The following is a 14,468-nucleotide window of genomic DNA, read 5'->3' on the forward strand; positions in this document are numbered from 1 at the left end:
GGCCAATGCATTGGCCACCTTGGCATCCATGTTTCAACTTGCCCCACACGGGGATCTGCAGTACATTGAATTTAGATCTCGAGGCAAGCCGGCACATTGTTGTGCGATAGAGGAAGAGCGAGATGGAAAACCGTGGTATTTCGACATCAAACAGTATGTTGAGAACAAAGAATATCCACCAGGGATTTCCGACAATGACAAAAGAACGTTAAGGAGATTGGCTACTGGTTTCTTTGTGAGTGGTACCGTCCTGTACAAACGAAACCATGACATGACCCTCCTGCGATGCGTAGATGCCAAAGAGGCGAACTACATGATTGAGGAAGTCCATGAGGGTTCATTTAGGACACATGCCAATGGGCATGCTATGGCCAAGAAGATCCTTAGAGCAGGTTATTACTGGCTCACTATGGATAGCGATTGTTGCACCCATGTAAGGAAATGCCATAAATGTCAAGCGTTCGTAGACAATGTCAATGTTCCGCCACATCCTCTGAATGTCATGTCTGCCCCTAGGACTTTTTCCATGTGGGGGATAGATGTCATAGGGGCCATCGAACCCAAGGCTTCGAACGATCATCACTTCATTCTCGTGGCGATAGATTATTTCACCAAATGGGTCGAAGCGACTTCCTATACCAATTTCACGAGGAGTGTGGTGGTCAGATTCATAAAGAGGGAACTGATTTGTCGATACGGACTCCCTAGGAAAATCATTACTGACAATGGCACCAATCTGAATAACAAAATGATGCAGGAAATGTGCGAGGATTTCAAAATCCAGCATCATAACTCCACCCCTACCGGCCGAAGATGAACGGGGCTGTGGAGGCTGCAAATAAAAATATTAAGAAAATTATTCAGAAGATGACAGTGTCGTACAAAGATTGGCATGAGATGTTGCCTTTTGCACTGCATGGATATCGAACCTCGGTACAAACTTCTATTGGGGCAACGCCGTAATCCTTGGTTTATGGGATGGAAGCGATACTCCCATTTGAGGTAGAGGTCCCTTCCCAGAAGATACTAGCGGAATCGGGCATAGAAGAATCAGAGTGGGCTCAAACACGCTACGACCAACTCAACCTTATTGAAGCTAAGCGTTTGACGGCCATGAGCCATGGGTGCCTGTATCAACAAAGGATAAAGAACGCGTTCGACAAGAAGGTGTGACCCCGCAAGTTCAATGAGGGGGACCTTGTGCTGAAAAAGATATCCCACGCTTTTAAAGATAATCGAGGGAAGTGGGTCCCGAACCACGAAGGGCCTTTCATTGTGAAAAAGGATTTTTCTGGAGGGGCTCTAATGCTCACCAACATGGATGGCAAGGAGCTACCCTCACTCGTGAACTCCGATGTTGTCAAGCGATACTACGCTTAGGATCTGGGGCAATTGAGGAAATCACTGCATGTTATTTTATTTTTGTGTGTTCTCCTTGGTTTCCCCTAGGAATTCATGTCCGCTGTAATTTTCTCGTCACAGTTCTTTAAAAGAAGAGAACATGGGTTTGAGGCTTCAGTCCTCACTTTGGTTTTAAACCATGTGCAGTTTGTGATAACTTGAGCCTTTTCGCTCAGTTCATGGGGTGCCCTAAGCGCTTAATTAAAATTGAACCTGACTAGCATTCACTAAAATAGATTATTGCATTTGAAAAAGTTCATGCATACGCATACATATGCATATTTTGTTATGACGGGAGCAGAATCGTCTTAGGCAGTGGTCAAATGTCGGGATGGGGCTAAAGGCAAAAATCAACCGGGTAAAATGGTAACGCATCTTGACTACAATATGTACCTCTGTACCTAAAGGATTACAAAGAAATTCATAGAGAGAGAGAAACATCTAAAAGGATATGTAGAGTCTCATCCAATCGTGTTATCATTTTCTATTAGTAACTTTAGTCACAAATCCTCATGGTCAACAGGTCAACCAAAATGCAATAAAACTCAGACTTTTCTTTGGGGGGTGAGTCCAAAAGCACAAACTAGAAAACCAAGAAGAAGCTAAATCACCATAGATTCAATTACGATTAACCCTTTGTGCATAACACTAAACGAGAACTAGCCTGAGTAGACCAAGTTTTTGCAAAAACTGAAGTAAAATAAAACCTAACACCCAATTGAAATAGTACAAAAAACAAATGCAGTAAAAAAAAATAGAGTAATGGAATGGATCTAGTAATATCCAATCTAGGGAGAAAAGAAGAACACCCAATTGGAAAGTAAACAATCTCAAATCCAGATCTCGTAGACCCAAACTGTCTATGGCAAAACCCAAATAGGAAAACACAAAAAACTGAGTTTTTTTTTTTTTTTTGCTTACCCCATGAGAAGGAAGAAGAGGAGGATTATCGTCACTAAAGAAGTACTTGAAGAAAGTTTTGAGGTTGAGGCCATCACCTCTGAGATGGAAATGCATGAAGCTATCGATAATGGCTTGCACATCTTCTTTAGTGGCCTTCTCTTGCCTCTGTACTTCAACCAGGAATCTCTTGAGATGCAAATTTGTCATGAGCTTATTCTTAGAGTACTCATCGAATATGGTCTTGATTTTTTACGGTGCCTTCTCCAGCACCAGCTTGAACTGCCACCGCCAGCAGAAGCACACGCTACATGTCTGTTTAAACATCACCACTTACTACTTCACTTATGGTGCCTACAGTGTGTTATATGTTCTCTTTCTTCCACTTCAAACACACACGAATATGTGTGTTGTGTGTGTGTGTGTGTGGATTCCATGTGTTTTTTCTTTAACATTGTTATTGTTGTGGAGTCATGTGTTAACTACACAACATAGACACAGGTGGAAGTGGATCGATGCTTCAGCACAGACTCCCTTGCTAGAGAAGTGTGCCTATCTAGCTTTTGGCACTTCCGGCTATTTTCTGGCAGCAAGACTAACACGTGCGAAATGGGCGAGAGGTGGGTTCGATGGGAGAAGAAGTCTCACATCAGGTTGAGGAATAAAGGGTTTATAAGGAGAAGGTTGAGCATTAGGTTTGAGGACACTAATTTCAAAGACGGTTTTTAAGAAAACTATCTTTGAATATTTGATTTTTAATACGATTTTAAGAAAATTGTCTTTGAATACTCACTTTCTAAGAAGATTTTTGTAAAACCAAAAATCGTCGTTATACATCTTCTGTTATTTACAAAATTGCCATCGTCTGACATTCTAAGATGGTTTTTTAGAACCGTCTTAGAAGGTACATCACAAAAAACTATTTTTTTAGTAGTGCCTGGAACTTGGATTTGTGATATTCTTGTATATTGTAGCTTAATATAAAATAACTCTCAATATGTATATGTCAAAATTTGCAATCATGTGAAAGGAACCATTAGTTATAGAATGCAAAAAAAATTTTATTAGAATTTGTATGGATCCACATTAATCTATTCAAAATTGTTTCATTTATAGTTTGTCATTAATGATTTTGCTTTACTTTCTACAACATAAATTTTTAGGTTACTGGGCATGTTTTAAATTCTAGTGGAAACAGTGGCCAGAGCATAATTAGTGGTCCTAATGCTATGCAAACTTCTTCGGTTAGTACCACTTCTGCTTGAATAGATAATCATGCATTGTTATATTTTCTATCATTTGTGTGATTTACTGGACTATTGTATGCATATTGTTAATTTTTTTAATCATGAGGGATTGAATTAATCTCACATCCATTTTATTGTTTAGATTTCTCCTTATTTGAATTCTCCTTGCAACATTACATAGTTATTTTTGCTTGTCTTTTTTCAATTTCACACAATTAAACATAAATTTAAGGATATGTTTAATATAAGGAAGTGATTTTTTTTCCTTATAATTACAAATATCATCTTATTTTTATTTTATTTCTTGTTTTAAAAATATAAATAAAATAATATTTTTATTATATCTATACAATTTTTTAATAACAATATTTTTATTACCCACTTAATGAAATACTACAATTTAGGATTTGACTTATCCAAGTTAGTTAAGTTACACTGCACCTTAATTTGCATTGTAAATATTATTTGCTTTTAATGATTTGATAATTCATTATTTTAATTTTTTTAAAAGAAAGACATTCTAAGACAGTTATCTGAAAAATCATCTTTCTAATTTACTTTGTAAGATGATTTTTGGGAAAACCATCTTAGAATTCTCATTTTGTTTATTTCTTAAAAAAAAACACACTAATATGGTTCTCTAAAAACCCATCACTGTTTTTGGAAAAATCACCTTACAATCTTCAATTTTTTAAATTTTTTATTTTAAAAAAATAAATTCTAAAATTGTCTTAGAAATTATACCCTTCTAAGACGGTTTGAAAACCATCAAGACTTTTCACGATGGTGACTTCAACCGCGATTGAAAACTGTCATAAAAAAATTCCTCAGAACCATCATAAAATATACCTTTTTAAGTATTACTTGTTTACTATTGCATCTCTAATAGAGGTTCCCTTGCTGAACCCCTTTAGAGGGAATGAATTTATTAACTGCCTCACCATTCTGTAGCACATGAAAAGAGGGAAAAGAAATACAACACCTTACCATGTTAATAAAATTTTCTTGGAAGCCAATATCCCTCAAAGTATCAACTACAAACTCTCACTTCAATCTATAATAGGTCTTTTCCAATCCACCTTTATAGGCATCCAACCTCCTTGACCTTTTTTATTTTTCATGGAATTGATGACTTCTTGTGCAATGATAATGTTATCCCCACTGTGTCATTTGTGGATGAAGCTACACTTGTATAGGTCAATAATCTTATCCATGACCCTTCTAAGTCTAGCAAAAAGGATCTTTGTCAATGTTTTGTAAGAAACATTTTACAAACTGGGAGACCTAAACTACTTTATATTCACCACCACCTCAACCTTTGGAATAAGAGCAACAATGGTTTCATCGAGGTCTGAAATCTTAGAAAGGTCACCAAAAATACTTCTTATAAGACTACAAAAGGAATCTCCCACAACATCTCATTGGCTTTTGTAGAAAATAGCTTGAAAACCATCCATCCTAGAGCTTTCCCATATAAAAATAGCTTTTTTTTTTTACCTCCTCATTATTCGCCTTTCCTCTAAAAACCTCCATTTTATAATCACTAATTTCTGGAAAAGCTCTTTTGATACATTAAGGAGTATAAGTAGTATCATCATTAAAAAAAAATAGCAAAATAATCTATAACTAACCTTTCTAACAACTCAACATCCACCACCCGCTCACCATTAGGATCCTGAACAACATCATATGTATTTTACCTCCTCCTCAACTTAGTCACTCCATGAAAATAACGAGTGTTGTGGTCACCAAAATCTAGACCTCTGGAACCACTTAACATATGCCTAGTAGCTTTTTGCCTCTCCTCTAACCAATGATCGTCATTGTTACTCATGACTTCTCTTTGGCTTTATAGGATAGTAAGGTACATAACATACTTATTTTTATTGATTTATTTAATGAGAAAAAGATCACTGATAATGTAAAAAGTTTTACACCATCATCCAATCACAACTTATTATGCATGGTAAATTTATTTTATTATAATTACTTTAAAGTCATATTAACGGCAAATTATAATTGAACAATAATACAAAAGTGTTTTACGCGGTTAGTATATGACCATTAAACTCTTATTTAATATATTTGTTTATAACTAGAAAATGATATGAAATTTACATAAACTTATTAATAATAATAAAATATTATATAAAAGGAATTGTTTAACATTTTTACTAAAATCAAAATGTGTAATGGATGTTGAAATATTCTATACTGGATACAAATATTTTATAATAAAAAACAAAAATATTATATTAATTTTTCTATATGAAAATTTAATTTAATTAAATATTCTTAGAAATTTTAATTTACTTAACTATCAATTTTTAAAAGAAAAATATTCAAAAGATACTAATTAAAAATATGAACAAGTTATTTGTGAAACAAATCATACTTTATCAAATTCAAATTGAAAATCGTATGTGTAAAAACATATTGATAAGTGAGATTTCAATAAAATTTAATTTTGACTAATTAGTCCTTCTAGTTACAAGAGCTAACTAGAAAGCAAAAACAGCAAAAGGGAAAAACAAAAAAAAAATTACATCCGTGTAAAACCAATCTTCATGGCATCAGCTAGAAGGACTGGTATTCACCAAAAAAACATGTTAGAAGGACTAGAAGACTATCAGGAGGTTATAATAATTAGTGATCATAATTAAGGTTAGTGATCATAATAATTTAACAACTCTTTAAATATTAGTGATCATAATAATTAATATGCTTGATATTATTGACTTAATTCACCACATTATTAAGGTTATATTTATAAAAAATAATTTAAAAGTGAGCTGAAAATTAAAAAAAAAATTGGTAATTGAAAGTTAGTAATTCATAGTTGGTAACTAGCTAAAAACTTTAAAACAAGCTTGTTAAATTATAAGTATTTGATAAAATTATATGTTAAAGTAAATGATGATAATGTAAAATGATAAATATGAACATATTTAAGATATTTTTATAATTTTAATTTTATGCTATTGAGAAAAAATATTTTTGAGGTAATTATAATTATAATTTTTAATTAATTTTCAAAATATTGCAATTTTTTAGATAAATTATTTAATCACATTTTTTAGTTTCAATTATTATATGTCTTTATATTACGTATTTTACTATTTATATTATTATATCTCAAAATATTTCCAACCAAGTTTAAAACAAAATCAATTAACATACACTTAAATATATATCATAATTTTGTTAAGTTGATTGATGTAATAATTAAAATATCTTAAACTATAATTTTAAAATAATAAAATAAATAGTGTAATAGTCAAAATAAAAGGTGTCAGAAGAAGAGAAAAAAAATCCCAACTTATGTAAAAGAAAAAGGTAAGATGGAGATTTAATAAATACTTTAAGAGTTAAAAAAAATAAAAGAGTAAAAATTTAAGGCTAGTATTTTAAAGAGGTTATTTGAATTAATGTCTAAAAAATATTATAAACTACTAAAAAAATTATTTGCCAAACACCATTTTTAATTTTACCGTATTATTAGGTGGATGATACACTAATATATGGAAAACAAAAATGATTTATATACACTCAAATTTAATCTACACCTAAAGAAAAAAAAGAGAGATAAAAATACACAAAAATATAGATGTAATCAATGATATAATGCGACAAAATAGAAATAAATAAATAAAAATTGTCAATTAAGTTATGTTGTTATATAGTAGATTTCTACGTATCATTATTTTATTAAAAGCTAAATCTGTAAGAAAAGGTTGGCACCGAAGCTATAAAGTTATATTACCATTAGCTGGTTAAGTTTTAGTTGCATAGTTTTTTCAGGCCATTTCAATAAACAAAAACTTAAATTATTTTTTTATACAACAATTTTTTTATTACAACTTGTATGACATTATTGTTTTCATTTTTCGCCGTCACCTCTTATCGTATCTTCCATGCTTATTATTGTACAATTTCTCTTGAGCAAAAGTCTCGAAGGCTTTCTATTAAAATCAGAATCCAAATCCAAATCAAAATCAAAATTAAATACATATAAAATGAGAAACATATGATATGGTGTGGTTGGTAGTTGACTAGTTGCAAGTTAGTGAGTTCAGTTATTAAGCTCTTTTGGCATGCTTCTTGTTGGACATAGGATAAACTTTTAGTGCCACAATAACACCCTATCTCTCTCTCTTTCTCTGTCTGCCTCTCCCTTTGTTTCAATTTCCCCCTGCTTATTCTGGTTAGTGAATTTCATTTGCTTATGATGCTGAATTTTGTTCTTTCTTCTATAAATTGCTGTTGTTGGTGTGTTTCTCTTTTGCTTGGTGGTTTAAATTTATGTGTGGTGGTTTCTGTTTGTGACGGGAGTTTTCTACTTTGTGGGAATTTGGTGGAAGGAATCTTTTATTTGTAGGTGAATGATGGGGCATAAAATTTGACTTCATTTTTCTTTTATGACACATGTCAAAAGTTCTTGATATCTGTGGATTAAAAAAAGAATCTATGGTACCCGTTTTCCTTTTTGCTTTCCCGATTATATATATGCTGAAGCGAGTTCTTTTCTGATTTTTTATTTTATTTTTAATTTCAGTAGTTTGATTATGATTTTTTTTTATCGGTGGTTAATGTTAGTTTGTTAGTTGTAAGTTTTTGTTAGTATTTTTGTCTTTGATTATATTTTTATGATTTCATCTCGTTGTCCTTTTGGGTGATTGATTTTCCTCAATAGGATTTGTAGTTTCAGAATCTTGGCTACAGCAATAAATAATGATTTAGATTTGTTTACATTTCTGAAACGAGGCTTTCTACTGAATGAGGTGTGGAGGGTTGTAATTTAAAAATGAAATATTAATCTTGAGGAATAGTAAAAGGAGTGTAGTGTTAGGATTTGAAGACAAAAGGAGTTTCAAGCATTGAAGGGCTCTGTTATGACAGAGGGATTTAAGGCTTGTTTGAAGAATTGGGGCTGAAAAGATTGAAATACTAAATTAATCTTGAGTAGTTGTGAAACAAGTGTAGTGCTAGGATTTAAAGACAAAAGGAGTTACAGGCTTTAAATGGCTCTGTTACGAGTTATGACAGGAATTTAAGCTTTGATTTGCAGAATGGAGGCTGAAAAGAATGAAATACTGACCAAGTACTTGATCATTGAGGCTTTGATATCATGTGCAGAACCAAATCAATCCAAGAGCTTCAGCTGTTGCATGCAAAGCGAGAAATAATAAAAATCACCATAGAAACTCTATTTTCTACTGGAGAAACTAGGAATCCAAGATCCACCAGTAATGATTACAAGATGAGCCTAACACTCAATGACGGAATACCGTTGATTTGGCAAACTTGATGAATTTTAACATGCAGGAAGATTAAATTATGTTCTTAGATGTGTTTTGGCTGTGACCTACAAGAACTTTTTTTTTTGTTGGATGGTTTTAACAGTTGCATAATTTATGAATTTTTAATTTGAACTTAGCGATATGGACACTTCTTATGTTATGACTCAAAAAAAATTGAGCCTTGTACATTATGTGTTGGCTTTCTCCTATATGATATCAATAGTGACACCCTTGTGTTTTGTATAAGAACTATCATGTACATTCTTTGATAATGATATTTATGGTTCTTGCTAGCACAGGAACAATGTCTGAGAAAACCACAGCTGATAACCTTATTGAAAATCTTGTGGACACATTTGTTGATAAGAAAAAATCTGTATCATTCTTTGAAGATGATAAGTCAGACTCAGTGAGTTCTCAGATCAATAGACTGTTTGGACGCCAGAAACCCGTGCACCATGTTTTAGGGGGTGGAAAATGTATGGTATTTATAGTCAATTTATGGTAAAATGTACAGCATTTGCATGAACTAAACCCATTTAAATCATTTTTGTTTCTGTGTGTGCCTTTGAATGTCATAGCTGCGGATGTCTTGTTATGGAGGAACAAGAAGATTTCTGCTAGTGTTTTAACAAGTGCAACAATTGTATGGGTGCTTTTCGAATGGCTTAATTATAATTTTCTTACTATTTTATGCTTTGCTTTGGTTCTTGTCATGCTTGCCCAGTTTCTATGGTCAAATGCTTCCGGCATGTTTAACAGGTTATTCATGCATCTTTACATCTTTTTATTTTCCTTAACTTATGTGGATGTGTTACTCAACTTTACAGCTTTAATTAAGTATTACTTGTTCTTTATGTTGACAGTTCACCGTCTAATGTACCCCGTCTTGTTCTCCCAGAAGAACTCTTTGTGAACATTGCAACTGTGGTTGGTGGTAAGGTTAACATGGGCTTGAGGTTTCTTCAAGATGCTGCCTGTGGAGGAAACTTGAAGCAGTTTCTTGTTGTATGTTTGCAATTGTGTTTAATATTGTCATTTACCATTCAAACACAAGCCCAAAATTCTTTAGTTTTTGACTTCCGTGTTCAGTGCTTTTTTTTCAATTAATTCCTTTTACTTTTAAGTTTTCTACATACTTTTTAGATAGTTACATTATTTATAGTTGCTTGTTTAATCTTTTCTTATTTAGTAAGCTCTATATTGATCTAACATTGACAACACTTAATGAATTGCTGTGTGATTCCATTGTAAGATTGTATTCCATACATTCTCACCTTGTTCAGTCTGTTGACATCCATCACAGGATCTTCCATGCTGCATCAGCAAAATAGAAGTCACTTTAGAGTCAATTAAGAATGCTTTTGTAAAACCTGGGAACTAAATTCAGTTAGGACTTTCCAGTGTAGTACACCCTATTTTAAGGCATAAAATTTATGGGCATTCAGAATTAACAAGAACTCTAAGTAACTGATGTCATATTGAAAAAGATAAGTTGCTTGAGGTTGTGAATACTTTCATGTAAACTAAACCTTATGCAGCAATAGTCATTTCTCTTAAGCTGTCTATAATTGTGTGTTATGTGGTAATGCCTCATTATGTCATATTGTTGTCATCAGAGATGTGAACATTATTTTGCTAGGAGACTGGAGTTGGAACCAAATGGAGGTGTGTGAGAGGGGAAAAAACTGAAGACCACGGGATGGTATACACTGAATTTGGGGGGGGGGTTAACAAATAAATAAAGAAATTTGGTTTTTCTTGATTCAGTGTATCATATTTATATAACAAATTAACAATATGAATGGTTAAGTATCTTGAATGCACAACCATAAGCTCTACCATTTGCAGCTTGTTTTTAACCATTTCTATACCTTAAACAAATTTATTTCTACATGCAGAAAAGAAAAGTTACATCTATTTTTCAATGAATTTTTGTGATTAATGATCAAAACTTCCCCAGGTTGTTGGATGTTTGTTTGCTGGTGCTGTGATCGGGACCTGGTTCAATTTTATTTCTGTCATCTATATTGGTGAGAGACCTGCTTCCTTTGGTTCTTTTGATACATCCACTATTCTTTTCATTCATACATTCTCCCACATTTTTGCATATATTATTAAGATTATTTGCCTTGTGATTTATCTGTCATGGGTTCTAGTTGTTGAAATGGCCTCACCACTCATAGGGGTAAAGGTTTTATACATAATACATTTGAGCTTCCCTAGACCCCACAGCAGTGGTCTGCAAGTTTGAAAAGGTATACTTTTATGTTTCAACTAACCCTATGAAATCTTTCCTCCACAAAACATAAGCAGTTGAAATTGTATAACACTAAAAGACAGCCTTAACTTCATGATGCAAAGTAAGGTTGGTCTATTGGTGAAGGGAGAAAGGAAGGGGGGAGAGGTTGCAGGTTAGAATCCCTCTGCTAAAAAAAACTCAAAATACTAACAATTAACATTTGCCGACAAAAAAAAGGGTAGGGAAGATTGAAACAGCTACCATAAACAGTAAAACGAATCTGCATCACCACTGTGTGTGATGGGAAATGGGGTGAGATATATTTGAGGTAAGATGCAGGGGTGGAGAAATTTTGATGTTTAGCAACATGGTGGACTACAAAAGCTCACCTAGTTAAGTCAGTGCTTTCTGATAATATGCCATTTCAAGACAAGAACTGAATCTGGTTTATAAACAAATATGGGCCAAAGCCAAAGTTCATGTATATTGTTTTGTGGATCTAGTTCTGCATAACATTTCCATGACACCTTTTGGAGTTCCAATGATGTTTCTCCACTTCCATTTGACTGTTCATGTTATACTTGATTGCTGAAACAATTTTTTTTTTGCTCTTAAGGTTTTGTTGCTGCACATACACTTCCAGTTCTCTATGAGATGTATGAGGATGAAGTTGACAACTTTGTATACAAGGTCCTTGGTCAGATGCAAAATCAATATCGAAATTTGGATACCAGTGTGCTCAGCAAAATCCCCAAGGGAAAAGGGAAGAAACATGAATAGGTTTATCCTTATGGCTTGTGTAAATTAATTTGACATTCAATGCCCATCTGAACACATTATGGCAGTTGAGAATGGTGGAAGAAGGTAACAAGAGGGATCAAAATATTTCTTCCATATGAATGATAGAGTGGAATAAATAAAATTGCATTTATAGTTGTAGTACTTATTGTTCCTTTACCTAAGTTGTGATCTTGAAATGTTGTTATCTCATTACTTGGCCAGGCCAGAGACTACATTGGTGGCTGTTGCAAACTTGTGACGGCACTTCAAAGGCAGGTTGTCATATGTGTATTTGGACTAACCACATTGTTAATTTTGTGGAGGTCGATGAGCACTGCTCATCACTGGATATTGTATTGGGTTAAGTGGGTTTACAAGTAAACCACCGCAATTATTTGTTAACATACACGCCTTGTTTTTTTTTAGGAGAAGTGCATTAGCTAGACACACCTTGAGTGTATTCAAGGCTGCTCTTGAGATTTTATGGGTCCAAGGCGAAAAAGTAATTAGATGTTTTTTATATTTAAGTATTTAAAAAATATAAATATATATTGCATAAAAAATAGACATGTAATTTCATTATAATTTGTTTCATTCAATATAAAAACATAATTTTAATAAATCTCAAATAGATATATCGCATTTTTTATGTTATAATCTATTGTTCACTTATTTTTATAAAAAAATACATAAAACAAATATTTACGTATAAGGTCGGCATGATAATGAGACGGATCAGGGATAGGTTTTATTCTTTCTGTTCCCATTCACATCCCTATAGATGACAAGATATGTTCAGGTTTAAAAGAGATAAACTTATATTTTTTAAATTCATTCTCATCTCAATTGAGTTTTATCATATTTAGGTAAACTTATGCGGAATTTATAGTATTTTTTATAAATTTAATTTACCTATATCTTTTTAAAATATTAATTTGTGTGTGTGAATTTTGTTTTACATTTCTAATAATTTTTTTTTTTTGCATTGAGTCATGTGTGTGTGTGAATTTTGTTTTACATTTCTAATAATTTTTTTTTTGCATTGAGTCATCCTTAATAAAATAAAAAATGTTTTTGATCCTTATTATTTTGTTTTACTTCATCTAATACACCTATTTTTTTGGTTTTTGTCCCTAAAATATGTAGATAATTTGTTATTAGTCCCTAAATATGCACACACACACACATTAACACATTCACTTATTTTTTTAGAAGAAGTACATTAGCAACCTACACCTTGATGTATTTTAAGATCAAATATAGTTCCAGTTTGTTAACATATTCATTCTAAGAAATAAGTAAGCATACAATAGTAAATTTCATACATATTTACTAATATACACGCACTTGTTTTATTTTTACACACGCAATTCTTCAATGTTCATTATGTGATATATTTCAAACTATTTTAAACATTGAATAAAGTAAAATCAGTGGTTATAGTTTGATACATAAACTTAAAAATCTGTTAACATTTTATCACTCTTAAATATGAAACAAAATAAATTTGGTCGACCATTAAATGTTAGGTTTTATTTATGGTCAAATTTTTTGTTTGAGTACATTAATTATTTTAAAGTTGTATAAAATAAAATATGTTAATTAAGCATTTTGTTAGAATGTGATGTTCATAATGCGGACTTATTTCCAATAGATGAATAAATAAGCATGTTGAAGGATAAATTTATGCACTATTTAGAGTCTTACTCCAGGATAGGCTTTTGAATAAGTTCTCTTGATTGTTAGTAGGGGTGGGAATAGGGCAGGCCGGTTTACAGGGGTCTACGAACTGGTCTGAACTGTCCTATTTAATTAAAAGGTTAGGCTTAAGTTTTTTTAAAAGCCTATTAAATTAAATAGACCAGACTTAGGCTTATTAAAAAGCCTTATAAGCCTGATAGGCCGGCCTATATATATATATATATATATATATATATATATATATATATATATATACTTATATTATTTTTTGGGTACAATTAATTTTTTTTTAAAACTATTAGACTTTGATTACACATTACTGCTCCATAACTTCTATTCCTATAATCAAGTAAGACTTTAATTACAATTTAGGTGTGAGTCATGTGTCCCTTTATATTTCTCATTATTTTTATTGGCTTTCCTATTTCTGTTAACGTTTCCTTTTCCTTTAATTTTCCTATTATGTTCTTACTCTAGAGCAAAGGGATACTAAAGATCTAATGTAAAGAAGACTTTTAAAAAGGCTATCAGAGTATCAGGCCAGGCTAGACTTCCAAAAAGGTCAGGCTGAGCCAAAATAAAAGTCTTTGATAGGCTATAGGTCAGACTCAGATCTCAAAAATTCATCGTAGGCTAGGCTCAGGCCACTACCACAATTTTTAGATATAACATCGGACGGTTAACATCGGTTATTCACAAAACCGATGTTAACAAAAGCGCGGTGGCATTTTTGTAAATAAGTAAACTTAGTTAATATCGGTTTTTCCGAAACCGATGTTAACTAGTTGATATTAACACCAGTTATTTTAATAACCGATGTTACTATGGAGTAGTTAACATCGGTTTTGGAAAAACCGATGTTAGTATGCCGTTGTTAACATCGGTTTTGTAAAAATC

General features: G+C 32.3%; 1 protein-coding gene across 6 annotated transcripts; it reads left to right on the top strand.

Moving 5' to 3' along the window:
* The first annotated feature begins 7,495 nt into the window (after positions 1-7,495).
* LOC100782928 (reticulon-like protein B8) lies at positions 7,496-12,272 on the top strand. 6 transcript variants are annotated; one of them, XR_419430.4, is made up of 8 exons: positions 7,499-7,752; positions 9,148-9,327; positions 9,430-9,610; positions 9,715-9,856; positions 10,491-10,553; positions 10,812-10,881; positions 11,707-11,954; positions 12,093-12,272. XR_419430.4 is itself a non-coding variant. In XM_006602211.4 (7 exons), exons 2-7 carry the CDS (start codon positions 9,153-9,155, stop codon positions 11,868-11,870), a joined length of 795 nt encoding a protein of 264 aa, XP_006602274.1. In that variant the 5' UTR covers positions 7,496-7,752; positions 9,143-9,152; the 3' UTR covers positions 11,871-12,272. The 6 variants fall into 6 exon arrangements, 3 of the variants coding, with proteins under 3 accessions (XP_006602274.1, XP_006602273.1, XP_006602275.1); XM_006602211.4 differs by having other exon boundaries at positions 7,496-7,752; positions 9,143-9,327; positions 11,707-12,272; XM_006602210.4 differs by having other exon boundaries at positions 11,707-12,272.
* The last annotated feature ends 2,196 nt before the right edge of the window (positions 12,273-14,468 follow it).

This window comes from Glycine max, chromosome 18, assembly GCF_000004515.6.
Source record: "Glycine max cultivar Williams 82 chromosome 18, Glycine_max_v4.0, whole genome shotgun sequence".
Classification (NCBI taxonomy): Eukaryota; Viridiplantae; Streptophyta; class Magnoliopsida; order Fabales; family Fabaceae; genus Glycine; species Glycine max.